The 25,800-nt window shown below is 50.1% G+C and overlaps 1 protein-coding gene across 20 annotated transcripts in view; it reads left to right on the top strand.

The window, feature by feature from the left end:
* The window catches only part of Myo9b (myosin IXB), an 89,866-nt gene that overhangs the window by 4,854 nt on the left and 59,212 nt on the right, over positions 1–25,800 (top strand). For all 20 annotated transcript variants that reach the window (XM_038325210.1, XM_038325207.1, XM_038325205.1 and 17 more), the window contains one exon: positions 14,632–15,526. In XM_038325210.1, the coding sequence (XP_038181138.1) occupies positions 14,687–15,526 (840 nt within the window). In that variant the 5' untranslated portion in view covers positions 14,632–14,686. The remainder of the gene's footprint in view (positions 1–14,631; positions 15,527–25,800) is intronic.

Here is a 25,800-nt window from a genome sequence, read left to right as displayed (position 1 = left end):
GCTTGGAGTTGGCCCTTGGGGACAGTGAGGGGAACAGGAACTGTTTTGTCTGTGTAGTCAGGAGTTCACACCCTGGCAGGAGCTGTGAAGGTGTCCAGGGGCAGAAAGCTTCTTTCTAGAGCCATGGGGAAGGCTGGAGAGATGGCTCAGTGGTTAAAATTGCTTGCTGCTCTTTCAGAGGACCAGAAATATGTTCCCAGCAAGCCAATGTGGGCAGCTCACAGTCACCTGTAACTCCAGCTCTACGTGACTCTGACACTGTCTTCTGGAAAAGCTGCAAACACAGTATAAGTCAACACAGACACACATAATTAAAAGTAAATAAGCTCTTATGGAGTACCAGGGAGCCAGACCTTGGAGGTAATAATGCTGCTTCCTGAGCAGCAAGGCTACAGCTGTGCATCAGTAACAGCACCCAGACCATGGTTCTTCCTGTTACCCTTCCCAGAGTCAGAGCTACCGTAATCTGTTCTTGAATGAGTGAAGCCAGTAAGGGGCTCCCCTCTCTGTCCTTAGGTCACTGGAACTTCCCCAGGCACTCATTTCCTGGTGAGGATGCTTGGGTTCCTGGACTTGGTTTGGGATGGTGACAGGATCTCATTGTCCACAGAGATGGAATTTATCAGGATAGGTAGGCATGACTGTCGAAAGGAAATGTGAGCAGAAGCATCTGGTCCACTGGGGACTTGGTCTGACTTTTCTCATGGGCTTAGCAGGGAAAGACAGAGAGGTTGGAAGTGGAGTGTGGACTCGGCCACTGAGACAGGTGGTTATTTCTTTTTTTTTTTTTTAAATATTTATTTATTTTATTATGTATACAATATTCTGTCTGTGTGTATGCCTGCAGGCCAGAAGAGGCCACCAGACCTCATTACAGATGGTTGTGAGCCATCATGTGGTTGCTGGGAATTGAACTCAGGACCTTTGGAAGAGCAGTCAGCTCTCTTAACCTCTGAGCCATCTCTCCAGCCCAGGTGGTTATTTCTTAAGATCACTGTGTTTACGTCCCTTTGCTGGATCTGTCATGAGTCTTGTGGGCATGGGAGGAGCCAAGCTACCTTCTGTACCCCTGAGACTTTAGGGCACCCCTGAACTGTGTGGCAGTCACTCCGTGACGTTTGGGGATGGTAGTTGTTCTCTATAGCAGGCAGTGTTCTGTACTGTGGGACTTGAGCAGCATTCCGGCCTTGGTCTGTAAGGATTCAGTGACACCCATACTTCCTGATGGCGTTCCCTGAAGACAGTCGGCCAGTGGCAGTCACTGATGTACATGAGAGACACGCTTTCCACACTACCTGTCCATGCTGGCCCTAGGGCCTGGGCTTTGTTTGGTGACATGAGTACCGAGCCCCCATGTGTATAGGTTTCCAGTGGGTTAGTTGGTGAGTGTCACCAAAAGTATACACAAGGGCAGGGCATGTGGTACTGGGTCTCCTGGTTAGATCCCGTCTCACAGGTCACAGAGGTCCTGCTGGGTCCTGAAGGTGGAGTCCCTGTGGACTTTGGAGGAAACTTGACAGGAATTTGTTACTGTTAATATTTGGGATTTTGTTTTCACTGTTGGAACCAAACCTGGGTCCCTGCATGCCGGGCAAGGGCTCTGCCACAGCAGAAGATCATTTCCAAATCCAAACTTGTAAATTCTCCCAAAACTGGAACTTTCTGAGCCACTCACGTAATGCCATGGATAGAATATTCCTCATGCGGCATCATGAGATGGATTGCCATCAACAGAGACCCAGTGCAAATGTTGCAGGGCTGACCGATGAATGGCAGGGTCGATGCAGAAGCTTTTTGGCGTATAGTTGGGTGGAATCATCAGCATGCTTTTTTTTTTTTTTTTTTTTTTTTTGAGAGCTAGACTGCTGGCCCGGAACTTGCAGTGTTCAGTCTCCTTTGTAACAATCTTCTGCTTCAGTTTCCCAAGTACTGGGATCACAGGCATGTATGCCAGGCTGCTTTTTTTTTTTGTATTTGTAAATGTTGTAAAATCCAGAAATATCAAAAATCTAAAATGCTATGGTTCCAGGCATTTCCCACAGAGGATTCTTAACCTTTGGAAATATAGGAGACAGTATTTTTTGAGTGACTACTTCATTCCCAGCCTGAGGCCCAGACCCACATAGCAGCCAATAAGATGGAGAGTCCCATGGTATGACATCACTGGGGAGTTCCCACACAGCAGAGCCGTTAGGCTGGGGAAACCCACTCAAGAGCCTGACACTAGGTCACTGATTATCCTACCACCCTCAGGGCCTTAGATGACCCCAACTACAGAACCTTAACTGGTCTTACCTCCTAGACTGTAAGTCAACTGTCCTTCAAAACAAGTTGGGAGCCCAGTCACTCTGAGGCAGGAGGGTAGGAGCCTAAGGCCAGTGTGGACTCCATGAGAGACTCTGTTTCAGTAATCAAATGGGTGTGTGTGTGGGGGGAGTTGAGTGATTTCCTGCCCTCCCAGGGGCCCTGTGACTGGAGTAAGGCTTAGCTGTCTCACCAACTTTAAGCAGCAGGCAGGATGTTGGTGTCTTTCAGGTGGCTCTGCTTCTGGGACCTAGTGTTCAGTGGTCTGTGGAAATTCTAGAAAGATCCACAGAGATGTCTGTTCTGTACATGGGACCTGTCTGCTTCTCAGTGTGCTTTGCCTTTATTTTGCAGCCTGTGAGGCATGGGGAATGATCCCAAACCTACTCACTTATAGGGCCTGTGCCCTGCCTCCCACCTGCACCCAGAGCTTGCCTGCTTGTCATAGGTCTGACATCTGCCACTGTAAGCTCCCCTGACACCTGCAGAGACCACTGCATGGGATCCTGCTTTTTCCAGACTCTTATCAGTCCCCACAGTGTCCCTATCTGACACACGTGACTATCTAAACTCCTTCCCACATTTGTAGGGCCTCAGGATCTGACCATCCTTCTTTGACTCATCTCACATCCGTACTGGACCTGTTTCCTAACTAGCCATAGCTGGCCTGTGCCCTCACTGCCGTCACTGCCCTCACTTGGCACCTGCCCCCATGCTCCTTCCAGTTGTGTCCACCTCTGGTTGCTTCCCTGCATTCCTACCTCCCAATCCCAAACATCCACTATGACATGTGGGTTTGTGGGTCTCTCCACTCTTCAGATGTTTGAGACAAGTCGTTCTTTGCTGTGGTTGTCCTGACACTGGAGGATGCAGACCAACGTTGAGGCCCCTGCTCCATCTATACCAGTAGTGTTCCACCCAAGTAGTTGCAGCTAAAACTGGTGCTGAGCTTATCAGTGAGTAGGTATGCCAGGGTGCGTAGTGACTGTGGGAATGTGCCTTTGTTCTAGTTGAGTGTCATTCACCTCCCTCATGGCCACATTCTCAAGATAGTAACCCAATGCCAGACCCTGGGGACACTGGGGTGGTGTTCAGTGACTGGAAGAAGAGGACACAAGCCTGTCATTCCAGCTTTGGGGAAAATGATATAGGAAGATTAATAGTTCAAGACCATCGTGGGCTACAGAAACTCTGCTTCAAAGAAGACAGGCAGACCAGGATGGGAGTTTAGTTCTTGGAGAGCCTACCTAGGGTACGCAAAGCCCCAAGCTCCATATGAGCATCATGTAAACATGCCTTGACATCCAGACAGGAAGGAAGATCATAGTGAGTGGGAGGCCAGCCAGATTATACGAGACCTTGTTGAGAGAGAAAGACAGACACTGGCTTTTCAGGACATAGGCAGGTAGACCTCAGGCAGGGAGAATGCCTTGAGAAATGGGTGGCAGATGGTATTTAAAGTGGCCCAGCTCATACTTCTCCATGGTATCTGATCCTTAGATGTCAAGAGTGGCCTCAGAAAGGAAAAATGGCATGTTCTGAGTTCTGTTGTGGAGTTAGGGGAGACTCCACAGGACCTTTGTACCATGTTCAAGCTGGAGAGACAGAAGGCCGCAGCCACCTCCAGGTCTTGCTGGCAGCACCCCAGAACCATTGCATGTAGAACACCCCATGTCTCCTCTTGGGCACATAGATATGGATGCTAGATTGCCATAAGTGGCCACAAGCCAGATGGCTTAAAACAGCAGGGATGAAACTTTTGGGTTCTGGAGGCCCAAAGTCCCAAGTCCAGGAGACTGCCTTCTTCAGAGGCTCCAGGTAAAAGCTCCTTCCTGCTCCCTCCAGGATCTTGGGCTTGGGTGGCCTATGGCTCAGGTCACATCCCAGCAGTCTCCATCTCTGCCTCCCTCTGAATTTGTATGTTCTTTTTTATGTCCTTATTTGAGACAGGGTCTTGATGAGTAGCCCTGCTGGTGTGAACTTCTAGACCGCTTGCCTCAGCCTCTCCTGTGTGGGGTCAGCCTTGGGGCTCTAGCTCTATGGTAGTAGAGTGTTTGCATGGTGTGTGCAAGGTGATGGGTTCCATTCCCAATGCTGAAAAGGAAAAAAAAAAAAAAACCAAAACTGAGTGTATTCACAGCATACAGGGGAGACTTCCACACCACTCAAGTGCTGTGAGCCCATGTTTACCCTGTATCTTCTGAGAGTGCCAGACATTGCTTTTAGGGATTGTTCTATCTTTCTGTGATACTTTCTCAACTCTTGTTCCATCAAGATTCCCTTCCCGAGTAGCTTCATACTCCAGTGTTCCCAGGGGGTGTGGATCCCAGCGAGCAGTCCAGACAACTTCCAGCCTGGCCAATGGTGTCCTCCATGCTGGCTCACTGAGAGCTCTAGGTAGAAGTTGCAGACCTCTGCTTTGCCCCCGTGGCCCTTGGGCATCCCGAAATGTGGCAATGTCTGGGCTACTAGACACCTAATAGTTCTTCTAATATTCCATGCTGGACTTTGGCTGGAGTCCAGTCAACTCATGATACATTTCTAGGGCCACCTACACTATTTTTTTTCTTTATTCTTTGCAGTGTTGGGAATGGAAACCAGGACCTTGTGCATAGTAGGCAACTGTTGTAGCATTAGGCCAGGCCTGCAGCCCTTTGCTGGGGTATTCTAGGCAGAGGTTCCACCAGTGAACCCTATCTGCCCCCAGCCCTTCACTCTGAGGTTCTAGGCAGGGACTCCACCCATGAACCATGCCCCAACCCATCTCCACTTGGGGGAGGAGGGAGTTCCTCTTGTGAGATCCTATTTCCTATCACTGGACCATCTCCTATAAACTGAGCTGTGAGGTGTTTTCTCTGTCTCTGTCTCTCTGTCTCTCTCTGTCTCTCTCTCTCTCTCTCTCTCTCTGTCTCTCTCTCTCTCTCTCTCTCTCTCTCTCTCTCTCTCTCTCTCTCTCTCTCTCTCTCTCTTATTTTTTTCAAGACAGGGTTTCTCTTTGTAGCTTTGGAGCCTGTCCTGGAACTTGCTCTGTAGACCAGACTGGCCTAAAACTAACGGAGATCCACCTGCTTCTGCCTCCTGAGTGCTGGGATTAAAGGCGAGTGCCACCACCACTGCCTGGCATGAGGTGCTCTCTTAACTCCCAACCTCTCCTGTGCATAGTACTGTCTTCTGTCTGGGGCTGGGACCAACACTGGAACAGGGCTGTTCTGTGGCTCCTCGGCTCTGATCTCTGCAACTGTCAGATCAGCTGATTTCAGCCATTCATCAGCGCATTTCGGATCCTTCCAAATAGTAATTAAGTAATGGGTGTGGTGGTGCATGTCTGTGATCCTAGCCCTCTAGAGCATGGTTGTGCATGTCTATGATCCTAGCCCTCTGGAACATGGTTGTGCATGCCTGTGGTCCTAGGCCTCTAGAGGTTGAGGAAGGAGAATGGGCTGTTCCAGGCCAGCCCGGTCTACATAGCTAGACCCTGGTTTTCATGGGGGGGGGGGGCAGCGGGCTACACACACACATGTTCACACATACAAATACAAAAGGAAACTAAGAGCCACAGGGAACAGAGAGGTACCATGGGTAGTTGATCCCCCCACTGCTCAGCCCATCCTGCCCTAACGCCAGCCTTCTTCTTTTAGCTGGGGAATGATTTCACCCGCTAAACACGTGGCTTCAAATTATGGCCTTATATAAACGAGTCGGCTGCCCTGCTCTTTGTGGGGCCCCATTCTGCCTCCTCTAGTGAATTCCAAAGTGGCTGCCAGAATGTGGCTCTGAGCCTGGCTTTTCACGCAGGAGACTTGAAGAGTGGCTGCCTGTGTTCAGCCGAATCCCAACACTAGGCCTCATGTTGTCCTTGCATGGGCCAAGAGTTGGTGTCTTCTTTGAGTCTGGATTGCTGATAAAAGCTTGGTGTGCACATGGAGGTGTGTGTGTGTGTTGAATTCATGTGCTACATGTGTGCAAGTGTTCATTCATGTGGAGCCCAGAGCAGGCTATCTCTCTCCTCTGTCCTTTGGACAGGATGTGCTGCTGTTGGGTGAGGCTGGCTGATGGTTGCGCTCTCGGGTTCCTCCTATGTCTATACCACCCTCGGATGCTGGTCACCACATGTAGCCAGGCTTGGATTTTTTTTTTTGTTTGTTTGTTTTGTTTTGTTTTGGACAGGGTCTTAGTGTGTAGCTCTGACTGACCTGAAACTCACTACCTAGACCAGGCTGGCCTCCTCTGCCTGCCTCTCCCTCCAGTGTGCTGGGATTAAAGGTGTCACCTGGCTTTTCACATGGGCTTGGGAATTCAAACTTTAGTCTTCATTGTTGGGTAGTGAACGTCCTAGTGGCCAAGCCCTCTCGCCAACTGTCTTTCAGGTTTTAGGAGGCATGCTTAGGTCAGGTGTGGTCACTCATCTGTGCTCGGCACACTGGGGAGGCTGGAGAGAAGGATCGTGTGCTCTGGACCAGTCTTGACTGCAGATTGAGACTTGGTCTTAGTTCATGGGAACATTCCAACTTACATGCTGCTAGCTGTGATGTTAGCAGAGACACAGTATGCTACAAGCACATGCGTGCATGCGTGTGCACACGTGTGGACATTATCTCCTTTGAAGGCCATTCCACATCCCCTAAAGGGAATCCTTTACCATAGATATTCTCTTCCTAGCCCAGTACAGGCACTAATGTCATTGATGTGCCATCCTCTGTGGAGTGGTCTACCTGGGAGTTTGTCATTGATGACTCATGTACCACATGCCCTCTCTAGTCTGGCTGTCTGCCCTTAGCATTGTGGCTTTTTTTTTTTTTTTGAAGTACAAACTCACTGTGTACTTAGACTGACCTCAAACTGGTGGCAGTCCTCCTGCCTCAGCCTCCCTAGTGCTGGGATTGCATTGTGAACTAGGAAGTTTGCAGCATGGTGTTTTTGAGGTTTTTCCACACTATTGCATGGACCTGAACTTGATTCTGTTTTGTTGCTGAGTAGTATTCTGTTGGGTGGGAGTTCCACATTCTACTAACCAGTTTTGTTTCTGATGACTCCCCTTTAATGATTTACCAGGTTGATTTGATCTGGACAAAAGGATTGGTGTGTGTGTGTGTGTGTGTGTGTGTGTGTGTGTGTTTGAATGTGTGTACTCACATACATGTTAGCAACTTGTATGGTACTTGTATGTAGATGCCAGATGATGATGTCAGATGTTTCCTCAGTTGTGCTTCACTTTAGTTTTCGAGGCTGGGTCTTTCATGGAACCAGAAGCTACACAGTTGGCTAGCCAGACTGGCCAGTGAGCCTGCGTTTCCACTCTTGGTTTTGTCTTTTTATTTGTTTTTGTTTTTTTTTCGAGACAGGGTTTCTCTGTGTAGCCCTGGCTGTCCTGGAACTTACTCACTAGACCAGGCTGGCCTCAAACTCAGAGATCCACCTGCTTCTGCTCCTGAGTGCAGTGATTCCAGGCATGTGCCACCACCACCCAGCCCATCCTTGACTTTTTATGGGGGTTTGGGGATCAGGACTTACTTTGTGCATGACACATATTCACTGAGCCATCTCCCCAGCCCTAAGGGGATTGCTTTTGTACTAATTTTTGAGAAACTGCTTCTGACAGCTTGTTTCTTTTTTCCTCTGCTTACGTGTGTGTGTGGGGGGGGGGGAGCATAATGGGGTGGTTGGTACTTGAGGAGGTCAAGCACATTAGCTTTTCAGTATTTAAGAACTGAGAAGCTGGCATGGTTCCATGCCATGTTCCATAGACATGGTTCCATGTCTATGATTCCAGCAGTCCAGAGGCTGAGGCAGACAGTGGAATTCCAGGTCAGCATGCACTGCACAGTAAACCTCTTCAGTTTTTCTTTAAAAAAAAAAAAAAAATCCACACTTAACGAGAGAAAATCACCAGTCATGTGCTCACACTTGTAGTCCCGAGGCAGTAGCATTTCCTGTAAATTTAAGACCACAGACTGTGTCTCTTGAAATAAATTAATAATAAAGCGAGACAGAATATAGTTTCTCAGGACCTACTGTTCAAGCCTGCCCTGCAGCCAAGCTGTTTTCCACAGGGAACACAGACAGTGGCTCATGGTTTCATGTGTGTATCCTTTCTAGACACACCCGGGGATTCTCAGGGTATGGGTTTCACATCCACTTAAGACAGGATGTTGGGCCACAGCCTGATGAGCTTCCGGGTCCCAGACTCTGAACACTGCATGAGGTAGGTGTACCGGAAGTCACAGAAAACCAAGTCCCCTGGAGAAAGATGTCATGAAGCTATAATTATTGAAACTGTGACTCAGCAGTACAGCCCCTGTCTAGAATGCCCCGTGAGGGGCTGGGGGCGTGGCTCAGAGGTGGAGCCCCTGCCTAGAATCCCTTATAAGGGACTGGGGACATGGCTTGAGGTGGAGCCCTTGCCTCCTAGGATCCCCCAGTGGAGCCCTGGATCTCTCTCTCTTTCTCTTTCTCTCTGTCTGTCTGTCTTTTTTTTTTTTTTGAGACCGTTTCTCTGTCCTCGAACTCGCTCTGTAGACCAGGTTGGCCTTGAACTCATAGAGATCCACCTGCCTTTGCCTCCTGAGTGCTAGAACGAAAGGTGCGTGCCACAACTGACTGGCTAGATGTTTCTCTTATTGTATCTTTGTGTCTCTATCTTTGTTTATAGCTTTTGTTTATTTTTTTGAGCCAGACTCTCAATGGTTTTGAAACCCTAGGCTCAAGCAATCCCCCTACTTGCACCTGTGGGCTGCTGGACTCTGGTTTGAAGGTGGGTATAGTGCTCCCTTCAAGCAGAATTCTTCCTCTTTGCATCAGTATGCACCTGGGGAGGGTGGCAAGTTGCCAGGGGCTCCCTAGGCTGATCCCATGGCAGGGATTTCCCAGGAAGCAGGCAGTCCAACATGGAAAGAGGTGCTGTCTAAGGTGCAGTCTCCTTACCTGTTGTTAGCTGCCTTCCATCCCCTCTACCCACAGCCTAGCAGGGCAGCAGGCATCTTGGGCAAGAAGTCTTATCAGCTTTCTTCCGGTTTGAGATGGGGCTTGCTGAGCAGGTCCTGTTAGCTGTCCCACAAACCTCACTCATTCCTGCCTCTGAGAGGGCAGTTTCTGAAGCAAGGGCCTGAACTGGGCATAGATTGCCCAGCCTACATCTACAGCATGGTCAAAGGGACTCAGTCAAGGGCTTTGGGCAGGACAGGTGGCAGTGCTCCAGGGACTAGCCACACCCCATCAGCAGGCCCTGCTGGCTTCTCCCATGGGAGATGGTCCCTGTTAGGGATAGTGGGTAGGCACCAGTGTAACCTCTGGTCATCTGTATCTAGGAAGTTAGGAAGTCTGGTGACAGTCCAAAGTAGGCTTGTACCCAGGGGTCACTTCTCAGAACACATGCCCTAGGAGGGGTGACGGTCTCTGAGCCTGGCTATGGGCATATTTTTGTGGTGTTGGACATAGACCCATGAGTGAATGCATGCAGGATCGTATGTGCAAAGGTGTGGGGGCTTGGGTGCACAGGGCATGTGTTTTTATGTGTGTACTCGTGCATGTGTTGTACAGATGAGCTTGTGGGCATGTAGACACCCTTATTGGTACTAGTGGGTCCACAAGAAGTGTGCAGTCAGGTGTCATTTGACAGATTTTTTTTTTTCAAATGCAACATCATTAGCCTTTTCTGTCACTTTTTTAAACGTTACACAGTGGACTGACCCAGCTCACCATCATTAGGTGATGTTATGTACAGGACCCCTGTGGTATCCACAGGGCACCTTTAACTGAAAGTCCACACGCAGTGAAGGACTGTCGGCATGTGAGTGTGTGTGACTTGATAAGGTATAGAATTGCACTTTGAGTCCCTGTGTTTCTCACCTAGACTGTGCTTGCCCTCCGGGCATCACCTGGAACATTCTATGATTGACTCCTAGAGTGACCTGAACTGCCAGGTGAGCATGGCTTCAGGCCCCACCCTAGAGCCCCTGCTGCACTAGCAGCCTCCCACCCCTCTCTTGCTGAGTGAAACAGGATCTCTAGCAGTATCCCAGGCTGACCTCGAGCTCAGGATTCTCATACCTCAACCTCGGAAGTGCTGGGATGACATGTGTGAATTAGCAAGCCTATCTTTTTATTCTGTGGGTTTTCGTTTTCCATTTTATTGGTTGTGTGTGTTGGCGTGTTGTGGCAGTCATAGGACAACTTTGTGGGTCTTGTGGGAGGTTTTCTGCTTCAGCCACAGGTAGGTCCTGGGGATTCAGTCAGGTGTCAGGTTTGGTGGCAAATACCTTTATCTGCGGAGCCCAGGCCATCTCCAGACTCACATCGCCTAGTTTCCCAAACAGTCTACAAAGGTGTGATTGCCTCACCGGAAGCCATGTGTGGCATTTGTATGGTTGTGGCATGAGCCTAATGCTGTGACCAAGGTCAGAGATGCACGGGTCTCCTCACCCTCCTTTATCGCCCCACTACACCCAAGACAGCCTGTCAGCTATGGTTTAAAGACTGTTGTGGATGTGGAGTGCACGGCCTGAGTGCTTCCGTCTTATTGAAGTGAAGCTGTGTAAAATTTACTACTTGAAAGTGGACAACTCTTCAGAGGGTAGTGGTTCATTGTTGTGCGATCCTCACAGCTGCTCATTCCAGAACCTGTCCATTGCCGTGGAAGACACAGCACTCTGGCCCCTGGCAGCTTCTGCTTTTCTTCCTGCCTTTCTGATTGGCTTGTTCTTGACATTTCTTTTCAGTGGGATCACACACTGGATATCAGTGTTGTTGTCTATTTCTTTTGTTTGTCATACATACTAGGCTGTCCTTAAACTTCTTACATAATCAAGGTTGTCCTCGATCCTCCTCCTTCCACTGCCCCAGTGTTGGGATGGCAGGTACAACTGCCTTCAGGTTACACTTTAGAGGTTGGAACCCAGGACTTTTACATACATGTTAGGTTGTTGCTCTGCCGGGTGACTAATGCCCCATCATCTTTCCTGGTTTCACCCATGTTCTGTCCCAGTGGAGCCTTCCTTTTAGTGGCTGAGTGGTATTCCACATTTTACTTAGCCTTCATCCATTGATGAGCATTTGGTGTGTTTCTGCCTTGTAATGCGAGCCACTCTGTGTGCATTTGTGTGCTGGGATTTGAGTTTCTTTGTTGAGTGCTTTTGGGTCTAGAACCAAGAGCAAATTGCCAAGTCTGTGTGTACTCTTGGCAGTGTTTTCACGCTGCAGTGGCTCCGTCTTAGGAAGTGGCAGAGGATGTGTGCTGTGCTGCACTTGTTCCTCCTCTGGCTGTGGATGCTGCAGTGCTGACTGGTTCAGAGCTCTTGGGACCACACTGCTGCAGCATTCATCTGCCTCCACTTTATTTCTCCAGAGAGATTTACGGGGGGGGGGGGGGGTCAGAGGGGAGGTGGTGGGAATGCCTGGGATCTGCTGGAGTAATGCTTAACATTTAAACAGACTTCCAGGGGCCAGTGAAATGGCTCAGCAGTTAAAGGAACGTACTTGCTGCTAAACCTGATGACCTGAATTTAATCCCTAGGACCCACATGGTAGAGGGAAGAACTGATTCCTGCAGGTAGTCTCTGACCCCCCACATGTGCCCATGGCACAGGTACATACACACAATAGGAAAAGGTGCACAACTTTGACCCCAGTCCACAGCAGGGAGGGCAGAGGCAGTCACAGGCAGAAGACGGCCTGTAAATTGAGCCAGCCTGGTCTTCATAGCAGGTTCCAGGGCGCCCGGTGCCTCATAGTGAGACCCTGTCTGAAAGGACAAGCTAAAAACAGCAACAACAAAAGTGTGTGGCCCGGAGTCAGCCAATGACACAGCATGTCATGTGCCTGTGTGTTTGTGTGTGTGTGTGTGTGTGAGCAAGCATGCACATGTGTAAGTGCATGTGTGTGCGTGTTTGCACTTGCGTGTACTCTTCCCATGGTGCACAATCAGAGGTCAGAGGCCTTTTGGGAGTCAGTTTTCTCTCCTTTCCTTTTTTTTTTTTGAGACAGGATCTTGTGTAGCCCAGACTTGCTTCCAACTTACTATATAACTGGGGCTGGCTTTGAATTCATCCTCCAACCTCTCTCTGCCTTACAGATGCCACAGCAACAAGCGTGTGCCACCCCAACCAACCTCTGCCTTGTTTCTGGGTACTGTCTCCCATTTCTGCAGTGCTGGTACTGTGTACCTCAGGCTAGCTGGCCCTTGAGCTTCTTTGTGGCCCCTGTCTCACTGTGGGACTCTGAACTACATGCATGCGCTAACATAGCTGGTTCTCTGTGGGTTCCAGGGTCCAACCCAGTTGTCAGGTGTTAGCAGGCATGTCTACCCTCAGGGTCATCAGCTGTCTGTCCTGAAGACAGTAAACCATGTCTAGATGTCTTTATTTTTTTGATTTTTCTTTTATTTAGTGTATATGAGTATTTTGCCTGCATATATGTCTGTGTACCACATGCGTGCTTAGTGTCCAAGCAGGTCACAAGAGGGTGCTAGATCCCTTGGAACTGGGGTTACAGGTGGTTGTGAGCTGCCATGTAGTGCTAGGAACTGAATCTGGATCCTCTGGAAGGAAGAGCAGCCAGTGTTCTCAGCTGCTGAGCCAGCTCTGTGGCCTCCATTTCTAAATGTCCTAAATACCAAAGACAGTGTCAGGGTTGTGTGTGGGCTTGGAGTAATGATAAGAAGTGTCTACATGGGATTCGCATGTGTGAAGTTTTCTTCAGATCTTTGTGGATCTCTGTGTGTGGCTGGGTGTTTGAGGGTTTGTTTCCTGCTGTTTTGAAATACTGGGTGTTGAAGCCCGGTAGGCTTGTGCCGAGTCACACTTTTGCAAAGTCAGGGGCCAGCAAACGTCTGGAAGTGACTGAGGTAAATACCATAACCTTGTTAGCGCTTGGTTTCTGGCCATACCTCCTCCCCCAGCCCTCTTCACTTTTTATTTTGAGACAGAATCAAGCTGAGTTGCCAGGGTGGCTTTTTGTTGTTGTTGTTGTTTCAAGACAGAGTTTCTCTGTGTAGCTGTGGCTGTCCTGCAGCTCACTACGTAGACCAGGCTGGCCTTGAACTCACAGAGATTGACCTGCCCAGGCTGGCCTTTTATTCAAATCCTCCTGTCTCTGCTTCCTGATAGCTAGGGTGACAGGTGTGTGCTGCCAACCAGGTGTACCTGTAACTATTGAACCAAATATTTTATTTTGGGGGCCCGAGGCTAGAACACAGGACCTCGAGACTACCAGGGGCGTTTCCCACCACTGAGCAGTACCTTGACCTCAAGTGATCCATATTCTACCAAAAGATGGCTCCTTGGTTTCATGGAGAAAGACCTGAAGTGAAGCTTGTGTCTTGTCTGCCTTGAGCATTTTCCATGGTGCTTGTGGGAACTGTTGCTGTCACCTTGTCATAGGGAGCTTCTTTCAGCCTTGTCCCTCCTCATGTTTCACAGCCTAGGATCCCAGTGCCAGAGCCAGCCCTCGACTGCTTGTCTTTTAGGCTTGTGCTGAGTCATACTTCTGCAAAGTCAGAGGCCATCAAACATCTGGAGTGACTGCGAGGTGAATACTGCAACCTTGTCAGCCCTCGGTCTCTCTTGTGACCTTGCTTTTTTGGTGTTGTAGCAAAAGTGGTCACATATAGCATTTCTGCCTTGGAATAAAACTTCTATTTATCAAAACAGGCAGTGAAGACTACCACACCCCCTTCTATCGGCTAGTCTCATGAACAAACTCCTCTTCATCCTTCGGAGCCCCTCTTTCAGGTTGCTACTCCCTTTTAAGGCTTCTCAGCTCCCTAAGAGAAATTCCTCCTGTGTTTCATTTACTGTTGGGATTGCAGACTAGCTTCTCCTGCTGGCCTGAGTAAAGGCCTCATTGTCTTCAGTTGGTGCACAGTGTTCTCATGCATTTGACCCATCCTGCATTTGTGTTTTTTCTGCAAGATACCAGACAGGCTATTATCAGCATTCTACTCATTCCTTGTTCTTGCATCCTACAGAGGTAAACGTATTTTGTTAAATATAATATTTGCCAGAGTTAGGGCATGGCTTGGTGGGTCCCCTGCCTAGAATCTCCCAGCAAGGGGCTGGAGTCATCTCTCAGGGGTGGAGTTCCTGCCTAGAATCATACACCCCACTTCTGCCTTCGTGCTGTGTCATAACTCGGGGATATCTGTCCTGCCCTACCCACAATAGGCTCTGGGTTCCATATTTGCCATGAAGAAAAGAAGGTAAATGGAGGCACTTGAGTCGTCACTCTCAAGACCAGCAGATTGTTTCTGGTCTGAGCTGCCTGGTGGGTTCTATTGTGGGACTGGCGCGGTTTGTGCCAGGGTGGTCACCATGCTAATCTTGGTCTTCCTTCCAGCTGCCAGGGGTACGCACCCGCTGGTGAGGCATGCTGAGGCCAGGAGGCCGACAGAATGAGTGGACACGAGGCTGGCAGCTCAGGCCGTCGGCAGCAGGCCACCTACCACCTGCACATCTACCCGCAGCTGTCCACCACTGGGAGCCAGACCTCATGCCGTGTGACTGCCACCAAGGACAGTACCACGACCGACGTCATCCGAGATGCGGTGTCCAGCCTGCGCCTGGATGGCTCAAAGCACTACGTGCTGGTGGAGGTGAAGGAGTCAGGCGGGGAGGAGTGGGTGCTGGATGCCAGCGACTCGCCCGTGCACCGTGTACTGCTTTGGCCTCGACGTGCCCAGGACGACCACCCGCAGGAGGATGGCTACTACTTTGTGCTACAGGAGCGCAATGCCGATGGCAGCATTCAGTACGTGCACATGCAACTGCTGGCGCAGCCCACAGCCGCTCGGCGCTTGGTGGAGCGTGGGCTGTTGCCACGGCCACAGGCCGACTTTGACGACCTGTGTAACCTGCCAGAACTGACTGAAGCCAATCTGCTTCAGAACCTGAAGCTGCGCTTCATGCAGCACAAGATCTACACTTATGCGGGTAGCATCCTGGTGGCCATCAACCCCTTCAAGTTCCTGCCCATCTACAATCCCAAGTATGTCAAGATGTATGAGAACCAGCAGCTGGGCAAACTGGAGCCACATGTGTTTGCTCTGGCAGATGTGGCCTACTACGCCATGCTGCGCAAGCGTGTGAACCAGTGCATCGTCATCTCAGGCGAGAGTGGCTCTGGCAAGACGCAGAGCACCAACTTTCTCATCCACTGCCTCACAGCACTCAGTCAGAAGGGCTATGCCAGTGGTGTCGAGAGGACCATCCTAGGTGCAGGGCCTGTGCTGGAGGTGAGTGTGGGGGGTGTGAAGCTCAGGGTTTTCCCACCACTTACTGAGCTGTGCGAAGCTGGGTCTCCATCTCAGAGTGCACTGATCTTGCTTGGGACTCACATTTCCACATCTAGCAGCACACACAGAGAAAGTGCACACATGTTCTGGCTTTGGAGGGCAGGATTGGGTGAGACATTCTGTGTATCTGGGGTGTCGGCCACTCCTAGTGGTCTAGGCTCTGGCACAACTGGGATGAGGTTAGAGGCTCAGGATGTGAGGGGAGCCATGAGTTGTGCATTTTGCCCAGAGGCACTTACAGAGGCTGCTAGTGATCTGCTTGCTTAAGGAGGCTGCATGATCTGGCTTCAGAACAGGAGAGGAGAATGGCAGGATTCAAATTTCCTTGGTGTTCATCTGCCCTCTGGGTCCTAGATGAACAGGTTGAGCTCATGTTAAATATCAGAGGGAATTTCAGGAGCATCGGGGAGATGATGCCAGGCTGTACTGAGGGAAAACCTTGCCAGACCCTGTACCTTATGCCTGCTGTCCGGGGTCCCCGTTTACCAGATTCCATAGGAGCCGTTGAGTGTCACTGCGGGCAAGCCTTCTGGGCATGGGCTAGCGTCTCTCTGTGTGTTTGTGTGTGTGTGTCTTTGTATGTGTGCATGTTTTGGGGGGGTAGGGTTGCTTGCATGTGTGTCGATGTCTGGTGCCTGCAGAAACCAGAAGAGGCATCAGATCCCCTGGAACTGAGCTATGGGCAGTTGTGAGCTGCCACATGGTGCTGGGAATTGGATCTGAGGCCTTAGCAAGAGCAGCCAGTGCTCTTAACCCTGAGCCATCTCTCCAGCTCTTCTTGCTCAATAGGCTTTTAAAAGTCAGTTAATTTATGTGAGCGTGTGTGTATGGACGGTGCACATGTGGAGGTCAGAGGACAACCTTCTGGGGGTCTTTCTCCCTTCATATGAATCCCAGGGATAGAATTCAGGTCATCAGGCTTGGTATCAAGTGTCTTACCCATTGGCCAGTGGATTTTACTTTAGTTTTTTGAGACAGGGTATTACTATGTAGCCTTGGCTGTCCTAGAACTCACTGTATAAACCAGGCTGGCTTGAATTCACAGAGACTAGTCTACCTCTGTCTCCTGAGTGCTGGGATTAAAGGCCTGTGCCACCACCATCTGACTGATTTTTTTTTTCTTCAAAGCCATGTCAGCAGGTAACAAACTTCTCAGAAGTCGCCTCTTACCTCCTGTCTTTGGTTCATGGCTGTTGTGTTGTGCTCATTGTAACTGAAGTCAGTGCTGATGTTGTGTCCCTAAGCCTGCAGCATACCTCAGGGCTGGGTCTTGGTGCATGGGGGCACGAGTGTGACACCTTTGGCTACTACCTTAGTGTGGTGCATTGTTCCACCATCATGGGAACCTGCTCTTCTTCTTAACCCCACTGTCACCTGGCAACCCCTACCTTGCTAATCCATTTGTGCCCAAGGTTCCTCTGCCTTTTGTGACTTGGGGGCTTGCTTTTTTTTCCCCTCACTAAGTAACATCCTCTGACAGTTGATCCTCCATATTGCAGCTCTGTCTCCAGAGCCAGCTTACTGTAGACCAGTCTGTGTGGGGCTGGGGTGGCTGTCAGCAGAGTGCTTTCTTCACCAGCACAAGGATTTAGGTTTGACTCCATGCTGGGCGTGGTTGTGCACATTTGTAATCCCAGTACTTGGGGGCAGAGACGGGAGGCTGGGGCTCTCTAGCCAGCGAAGCTTGAATAAGGGGTTAGCTCCAGGCCAGGGAAAGACCGTGTCTCAGAGGAGGTCAACAGAGTTCCAGGGGTGTGGCAGCCAGACACCCAAGCTGTGCACAGTTATTAAAAGGTAAATGGAGTTGGAGAAATGGCTCAGCAGTCAAAGGCATTTAATGCTCCTGCAGAAGACCAGAGTTCAGTTCCTAGTGCCCACATGATGGCTCACAGCCATCTGTAACTCCAGGTCCAGGAAATCTGGTCTCCAAGGACTCCTGTATGCATAGTGCATATAAACTCATGAAAGCAACCACACAGAACAAATAAAATACATAGGAAATCTTAAAAAACAAAGCAAAAAAAAAAAAAAATCAGGAATGTAGGGGCCACATTTGGTCTGTATTGATCATGCAGACTTCTCTGTCATTGTCCCCAAGCAGGACCGTTCCAGATTCTCATTGGAGATGGCAAAAAGGCTACAGGAGGTTATGGCATGGGGTGCCTTGAACTAAGGCTACTCCCACCCCTGGAGTGGCAAATAAGAATGGATTATGACTCTGATGTGGAAGGCTTCTTTATCCTTAGGGTCCCTGGAGGAAGGGAGTTGGGGGTGGGTAGCCCCCATTGACCTATGACCTCTTGACCACCCCCTGCATAGAGAGCTGCTGTTTGCTCTCAGATTTGATGCAGTTGCTTCTAGCCTGCTGCATTCATCTGGGTTCCTCTTCCTTCCAAGATCATTGCAGGCCATTGTCTGAGGTCACAGGACTCAGCTGTGCACCAGCATGGGTGATGTGTTTCTGCTTTCTCTTCCACAACCCTTAGTTAGTTCAGTGCCCATGTCTCATAAACTTAAAAAGAAAAAAATCCAAAAAAACCAATGAGTAGCAGATTAATTTTTCTAAGCTGAGTGCGATGGCGTGCATCTCTTGTCCCAGTACTTGGGAGGCGGAGCCAGGAGGATCAGTTTAGGATCATCCTTGACTGCTTAGAGTTTGAGGCAAACCTGGGCTACATGAGACCCTGTCTTGAAGAGAGAAGAGAACTTAGGTTCTCTTTAGATTCTCACGTTCCCAACTTGTATCAGTCCATCTGTGTGGACTTCCACAAATATAAGCCTCCCTCAGCCTCAGTTACCAACAGTGAGCCATGATCTGAACTTAAGAAATGGGAAAATTCCCAAAGAAGTCATTTGTAGGTTTTTTTAATATTTATTTATTTATTATGTATACAATATTCTGTCTGTGTGTATGCCTGCTGGCCAGAAGAGGGCACCAGACCTCATTACAGATGGTTGTGAGCCACCATGTGGTTGCTGGGAATTGAACTCAGGACCTTTGGAAGAGCAGGCAATGCTCTTAACCTCTGAGCCATCTCTCCAGCCCTCATTTGTAGGTTTTAAATGGGCCTTGTTCAGTATGGCACAGTGAGCTTCCTTTACATTTTGGAGTGTCTGCAGTGGTGCTGTGCTGTGCATGTGATTCTTGTGATGGGCACTAGTTGCCTTGGTCACAAGAGGTTGTGGTATCTTGTTGGTTATGTTGATATGGCCCTTGTTTGCCTTACTAATGGCAACAGAGGCAAGAGTGGTGCTGTTGGTCACTGGGAAACTTCAAGCAGAACCTGCAGAGCCCTTCCTTGAACTGAAAAGGCAAAAGTTCAAGGAGCTGACCATGAGGAGGGCAGGTGGCTAAGTGAACTGTTGTTGTTGTGAGGTTCCCATTCCAGAATGTTTTGTTACAACCACAGAATACAGATTTCTGTAACTCTGTTTCCAAATGAGGTCACACTTCCAGGTCTGACCACTGTGGCCCCTATAGACCAACCACTGGTGATACTCAGCGACTTTGTTCCTGGGGACCAATGACCAACTTCATAGTTGTCTTAGGACCTGTCTTTTCTCTTGAGCTGGTGAAGCCATTGCCAGCCTCCTCATCAGTTGCTTAGGGATGCTGGCACGACACTGGCTGTCGTCACTGTCAAGCGCTTAGTCACTGGTGTGAGCCAACTACCACTTCCTTCTTGGAGCCTCAGCCATGGAGCAGCCTGACCAGTTCTCTCTGGCAGTCACTGGCTGGGGAGGGTGGTGGCCTTGCTGGGTTAGAGGTGAACTAGAGCCAGTTCTGGGGCTGAGAGGCAGCATGCTTCCCAGGGTACCCATTAGCTTGGGGTTCCCATGCTCAGAGCTCAGAGCTGGCCTTCTCAGCGTGGGCATTTCCCATGTCTGGTGCCAGGTCCTTCTCTGCAGAGTGGGCAAACTGTACTCTGAGGGCATCAGCTAGTATTGCAGCCTCCATCCACCACATGTCAGGAGTGCTCTTGCAGGCATAACACCAGAGTGTCTGATCACTGTCACTGTCTCGTGCACGAACACTGTCCCCGCCCACGTGTATACTGCCCATAGCTATCCTGGGAGGCAGAGAATTTGGCCAGGTTTTCTTTTTGAAAATTTTAATTTAGCTTATTTATTTACTTATTATTTTGAGACAGGGTCTCATTGTGGCCCTGGCTGTCCTGGAACTCTATGTAGACCAGGCTAATCTTGAACTCAAAGAGATCCACCTGCCTCTGCCTCTCAGGTGGTGGGATTAAAGGTGTGCACCACCACACCCAGCCTAATTTTTAATTATGTGTGTTGGGTGAGGTGTGTACATGTGATCAAAAGCTTTTTTTCTTTGTATTATGTTTGTTTTGAGACAGGTACCCATGTGGCTCAGGCTGGCTTTAAACTTCCTACGTAGCCAAGGATGACCATGAACTCCTGACCTTCCTGTCTTCACCTCCCAAGTATTCATGTGACAGGCATGTACTACACTACACCTGATTCCCTTCTTTTCTTTCTATGTTACCAAAACTGGTTCCAACTTGTTCATCCTCCTGCCTCAGCTTTTGAGTACTATATGAAAGGCACTGACTAACAAAAAAGAACCTTGTGTTAGCTGTATCTTTGAGGCCCCTGTTCCCTGGTCACAGCTGCCAGGAGTCAGGCCTTGGTACATCTTGGGTCACAGGTCAGTCTGACTCATGTGACTTTCCAACTCATTCCTGTTCTCTGAGGGTTCCAGGCTGCAAAGGCCAAAGATTCATGCAGCTTGCAGAGCCAGGGACTTTTTCTTGACTCCCCAAAAGAAGAAGTTGGGTTGCTTTGAGGTTAGGGTGTCTCTGGGCCTATTGTCCCCCTCAGGCCTGGGTGCAGCCTCATAGTGCAGTGTTGACCAGAAAACAGGAAGATGCCTGTGGAAGACAAGGGCCTATCAGTCAGTGTTCCTGCATGCCCCAGTGACAGCTGCCATTTCAAAGGATGTGGGGACAGCAGGACTGGAGCGTTCTCCAGTAGGCAAGGAACAGGACCCCCCACACTGCCTCCCTTCAGAAAGGAGACGCTTGTGTGGGCTGTGGGCTGCCTTAGCTAAAAGGACAGTAAACCATCCGGGGACTTAAGCCTGGTGGACTGTCACTCTTGCTGGGCACAGCAATCCTGACAGCCTTGAGTTCAGCTGAGTAGCCTGGAATTCTGGTTATGGGGTTCATCCTAAAGCACACCCAGGACATTGGGCAGGGTTACTCCAGGGAAGCAGGGCACAGCCTGGCTGGTCCTAGTGTATTTCCAGATGCTTCTGTGTGAGCCAGAATGGGTTCTGATTCTGAAAGCAGAAATGAAACATGGACCACATTTGGGGGCTGTTTCCCCAGGGGCCCTGGCTTCACTGAGTCACAGGCTCTGCCAGACCAGGAGAGGAGAGGGAGGGAGACAGAACACAACTGTAGTCACCACAGGTACCTGCATTCCAGAACAGAGAAGGGTCCTGAAGCTGCTGCCTCCTACTCAAGGCCAGGCTCTGTGTCCTTAGAGACTCTGCAAACCAAACTCCGTCCCCACCCTGCTGGTCACCAGGGCCACGGCACTGTGATTACTGGACCTTTGCCCGTAGGCCATGGCTTTCATGGGGTATGGTGGCTTGACTCTGCCTAACCACATGGCTTCACTGATGTAAGGAACCTGAGAATTCAGACAAAGGTATCTAGCCTGGCTGATACAGATTCTGGAATTGGGAGTACCAAAGGGGTGTTTAAGAGGCTTGATACTGACAGATAAAAAGTGTGTAGATATACTGGGAATGGTGGTCTGTCACTTAGCTATTGGAGTCTGAGGCAGGAGGAATTGAGGCCAGCCTGAACTTCATTATGAGACCCTGTCTCTGTCAGTCAGCCAAGAGTATGGCTCAGCAGCTGTTGATCTGAAGGGAGCCTCTAAAATACCCCATTTTGGAGATTTGTCCCCAGGCGCCCATGTTAGGAGCTGGTGGGAGTTGGTGACATTACTGAGGCTATGCATTGAGGAGTCTAGGGGCCTTAGTCTCTTCTCTGGCTTCAGGCTTGGCTTGATTGCTTGCTGTTATGTGTGCTCATGCTGCAGTGTGATCCAGGCAAGAGGGCCCTGGCCACCGTGAGCCAGCACTCATTTGCAGAGTCAGCCTGCCTCCACATTTCACCACAGTGACACAGGGGCTGTCACAAGGCTTGTCCTGACTTGCTCTCTACTGCTGTGATGGCCATTGTGACCCAAAGCAATGCAAGTAGTAAAGGACATGTTTAGCTTAAAGATTACAGCCTGCCATTGAGGAAAATCAAGGCAGGAGCTTGAAGCAGAAAGCACAGAGAAATGTTGCTCACTGGTTACCCCAGGCTCACAGGCTGCCTGCCTGCCTTTCTTTTCTGATGCAGGGTCTCTCATAGCCTAGAACTGTAAGAGTGCTGGGATTATAGGCATACGCCATCACATCCAGTGCTCAACTGCCTTTTTCCTACAGCTCAGGTCAGCTTACTGAGGGATGGTACCACCCACAGTGGACTGTGCCCTTCTTCTTAATGCTTCACAGGCCAATCTGATGGAGGCAGTTCCTCGATTGGTGTCCCTTCTCTCTGGGTGTGTCATGTTGACAGAATCAACTGTTTTACAACCATCTGGTATCGTCACTGTGTTGTACAGTCTAGTCCCAGAACGTGCCATCCCCCACCCTGTCCATATCAGTTGTCACTGTCACTCCTCTTGTATCTACTTCCCATCTCTGGCTTTGCCTGATATGGTTCATGTGAATTCAGCAGGTGTCAGGTGACTATTGGTTTGGCTTCTGTCAACTCAAAAGCATGATTCCAGGATACATCTGTGTTACAATGTGTTGGTATGTGAGAGTTTTGTTCCTTTTTCATGGCTGAGTAATACTGCACCCTGCAGTCAGACCCCCACCTTGTTCCTCTGCTTGCTAGCTATGTTCACATTTCCTTCCTTAGCATGGCTGACTACAGTTAGACTCCCCAGCTATCTGAATCTCTGTTCTTCAGGGTCCCCACAGAGCAATGCTGTAGGATCACTGTTTGCCCACATGAAGCAGCATCTGCTCTAGCAGCCTCCTGAGGGTGGCTTGAGGGCTGAAGTGCCCAAGGATCCTGGGGCAGTAGGAAAAGAAGGCCAGTGCACCTCAGGACATTTGTCCTCAGCCTACCAAGAGACCAGCAGTCAAGGGCAATCTGCCTTGGAGAGCTGTGGGTGGCAAGAAGCAGGCAGGACCATTGGCTCAAGCTTCCTGAGCAGAGGCATCAGAGCTAGGCATGACTCAGGAGCAGGACCAGTGACTGAGGGACTAATCTCGGTGGAGTCAGACAGTGGTCTCAGATGGCTGCAGGAACCGTTTGGTGGGCCTTGGTCAACTGATGGCTTATCCAAGACAGAACAGAATGCTTGAGGCTCAAGGACCATGACTCACCTTAGACAGTGAGGCTTCCTAGGCTTGTGGGCTGGCGAGATGACTCAATGAGTACAGGAGCTTGCTGCCAAGCTTCAGAACCTGAGTTCAGGCCCTGCATGGTGGAAGGGGAAAACTGACTCCTGAAAGATGTCCTGTGACCTCCACATGTGTGTGCATGTGGGTACACAAACATACACAATCACAAAATAAATAGAAATATTTCAAAGTTTAAACAAAGACGGGTGTTGTGGGTATCTGAGAGGAAGACAGATCAGGATGTTGCTGATCAGGGAGGCCTGATGTGTTTGGGGCTGAGCTGGGGAGTTGGATTGTAACAGGGAGGTGACAAGGTCATTGCAGACCCATGAGGCGGGAAGGATTGCTTCCTCAGGAGACCCTTGCCACCCCACTTTATACCTGTCTGGGTCCCCAGAGGTCTCATTGTGGCCATCAGGGTCACAATGGAGGAGGGAGACCATAGTGTTTGTCGTGTTTGGGAGTGGGTGTCTTACGTAGAAGCAGAAAGGAACCTTGTGACTGGGATCTGAGGTCCCTGAGGGATGGATGGAGGAACAACCAGATACATACAGACCCATGGCAGGAAACAGTCTAGGGGACCCCCTGGGTTGCAGAGTTTCTGAAGGAGCCAGACAAACAGGTCACACATGCATCAGGGTACAGAGAGCCCCACAAAGGTCACATTTATTCAAATCCAGTCCCTTCCCTGCTGTTCATGTTTGGGGTTCAGGCCCCTGTCCACCATGTGTCCAGATGTCAGTCAGGCTCCTCTGGGAGCCACTGAACTTAGAGCTGCTGGCAGGGGTGTCTAGGTGTCATGGAGCCTCCAGCCTGAGTGCTTTCAGGGTATTGTGTTTGTGGTGCATCGAGCCACATGTCTTTGCACCTGTGTGTGGATGTGACCGAGCCCTGCAGGCACATCACCATCCACCTGCCGCCAGAATGTTCTCTGTTGCTGAGGAGGAGACCTGGGTGTGGGATTTGGAGCTGGGTCTCTAGACTGACTTGGAAAGAGGGCTTGAAAATCAATAGCAGGAATTCACCAGAAATGGAGGTTCATGCCTGACTGTCTTCAAGATCAGTAGGCTTCCCGCACCTCTCTCCACCCCATTTCCATCAGCTTTACTGTCATTCCACACGCTCTCATATAGCCCAGGCTGGCCTCATACTTGCAATATAGTTGAGGATCCTCCTGATCCCCCTGCCTCCATCCCCTGAGAGCCAGGATGTGTGCTAAAGGCCTGCTTTATGTGGCTTTGGGAATGGAAGCCCGTGTAAGTGCTATGCACGCACTGTGCTCACTGAGCTGTAAGTACCCTACCAAATAAGCTACAGTCAGCCAGCCGAGCCGTATCCGCAGCCCAGTGCAGGTTTTCTACAGACAATGACATTCATCCCCTTCTAAAGGGTTTTGATTTCTTGGGCTTCAGTTTTTCATGCTTAACTGCAGTTTGAAAATACTGAGTAGAAAAATCCAGAAATAAGCAGTTTCAGGTTTCACCGTTGATGGCTTAGTGAGTATGCAGGACCATCTCAGCTGAATGTCTGGTTTGGCACCACCCATGCTTATGGGCGTCCACTGGGAGTCTGGGATGCATGGTTTTAATTATCAACTTGACACAGTCTGGGATCAGCTGTGAAGATGGTGTTTGAGGGATTGTCTGGATCAGGTGGGAACTGTCTGTCTTGATGGTGTCGTTAAGGTGGAAAGACATCACGCTCAGCAGCAGCATCCCTTAGGCTTGGGTCCTAGACTGTTGGAGTGAAAAAAGAAAGCTGAGCACAGAGCTGCCTTTCCTGAGTAGGTGCTGGGCTCGGGTCCTCATGCTTGCATGGCTGTCTACCAAGCCCCACTTCCTTAGGAATCTCCCATCACCGTGCTCCCAGCTCTGTACAGCGTTTCCAGCAGCCTCCTAGAAACGCTCACTCTTGCCTTCATTCTGTCTGCCAAGGACCTGGGGACACCCAGGTCCAAAGACTGCACAAGGCCCAGGAGTCCCTTTCCCTCTTCGGCACCCCTGCACTTCCTTCCTTACATGAGTGGAACAGTACCATGAGCTTGTGGGCACCTGGGATTGTGGCCAGTATCTGTAGTGTCTGATGTGCCCCTGGGAACTCCAAGAAGTGCAAGTCACACAACCAGGGCTGGTGAAGCAGGGACGCTTGGCTGAGGCAGGGGCTCTTGCTTAGCCACAGCTGGGGAGGAGGTGGTCACTGGGATACTGAGTTCCTGGCTCTGGTGCCTTCACCCAATAGCTGAGGCAAACCAGCAGGCTGCCTGCACCCAGCCCACCTCAAGGACATTGGAAGCTGGAGAACAGTGGAGACTTACAAGAGCCAGTTCATCTGCAGGAGGAGGGAGAGGGCAGACCAGCAGTTAGCCCGCAGGAAGGGTGTTGGGTGGATGAGGAGAGGTATGTGTCCTGGGACCATTCCTGAAAAGGTCCTTGCGAGCTGCAGGCAGGGTCAGGGTGGCCCTGAGCATCCCTTGCCAGGAGACAGCTGTGCACTTTGAGTTTGCCCTGTGCCACGCAGCCTCCCAGCTTCTCCCCTGCATAGCCAATGAGGGAAGGTCCTTTGCTCCTTCAAAGCTGTTTCAGACCTGGGGGAAGTTAAATTTTTGGGAAGACCACATCTAAGAGTAGAGTGAAATTATGGGGTATAGTTTAAGCGCACAAAAAAAGTCTCCTTGAGCTGGATACAGTAGGACACGCCTGTTATCCCAGTGCCTAAGAATTTGAGGCAAGTTTGGCACCATCCCCAAAACAGAGTAGCAAATGTCTCAGAA

Source organism: Arvicola amphibius, chromosome 4, assembly GCF_903992535.2.
Source record: "Arvicola amphibius chromosome 4, mArvAmp1.2, whole genome shotgun sequence".
Classification (NCBI taxonomy): Eukaryota; Metazoa; Chordata; class Mammalia; order Rodentia; family Cricetidae; genus Arvicola; species Arvicola amphibius.
The sequence above is the reverse complement of the archived record's forward strand: the minus strand, read 5'-3'. Positions and strand labels throughout refer to the sequence as shown.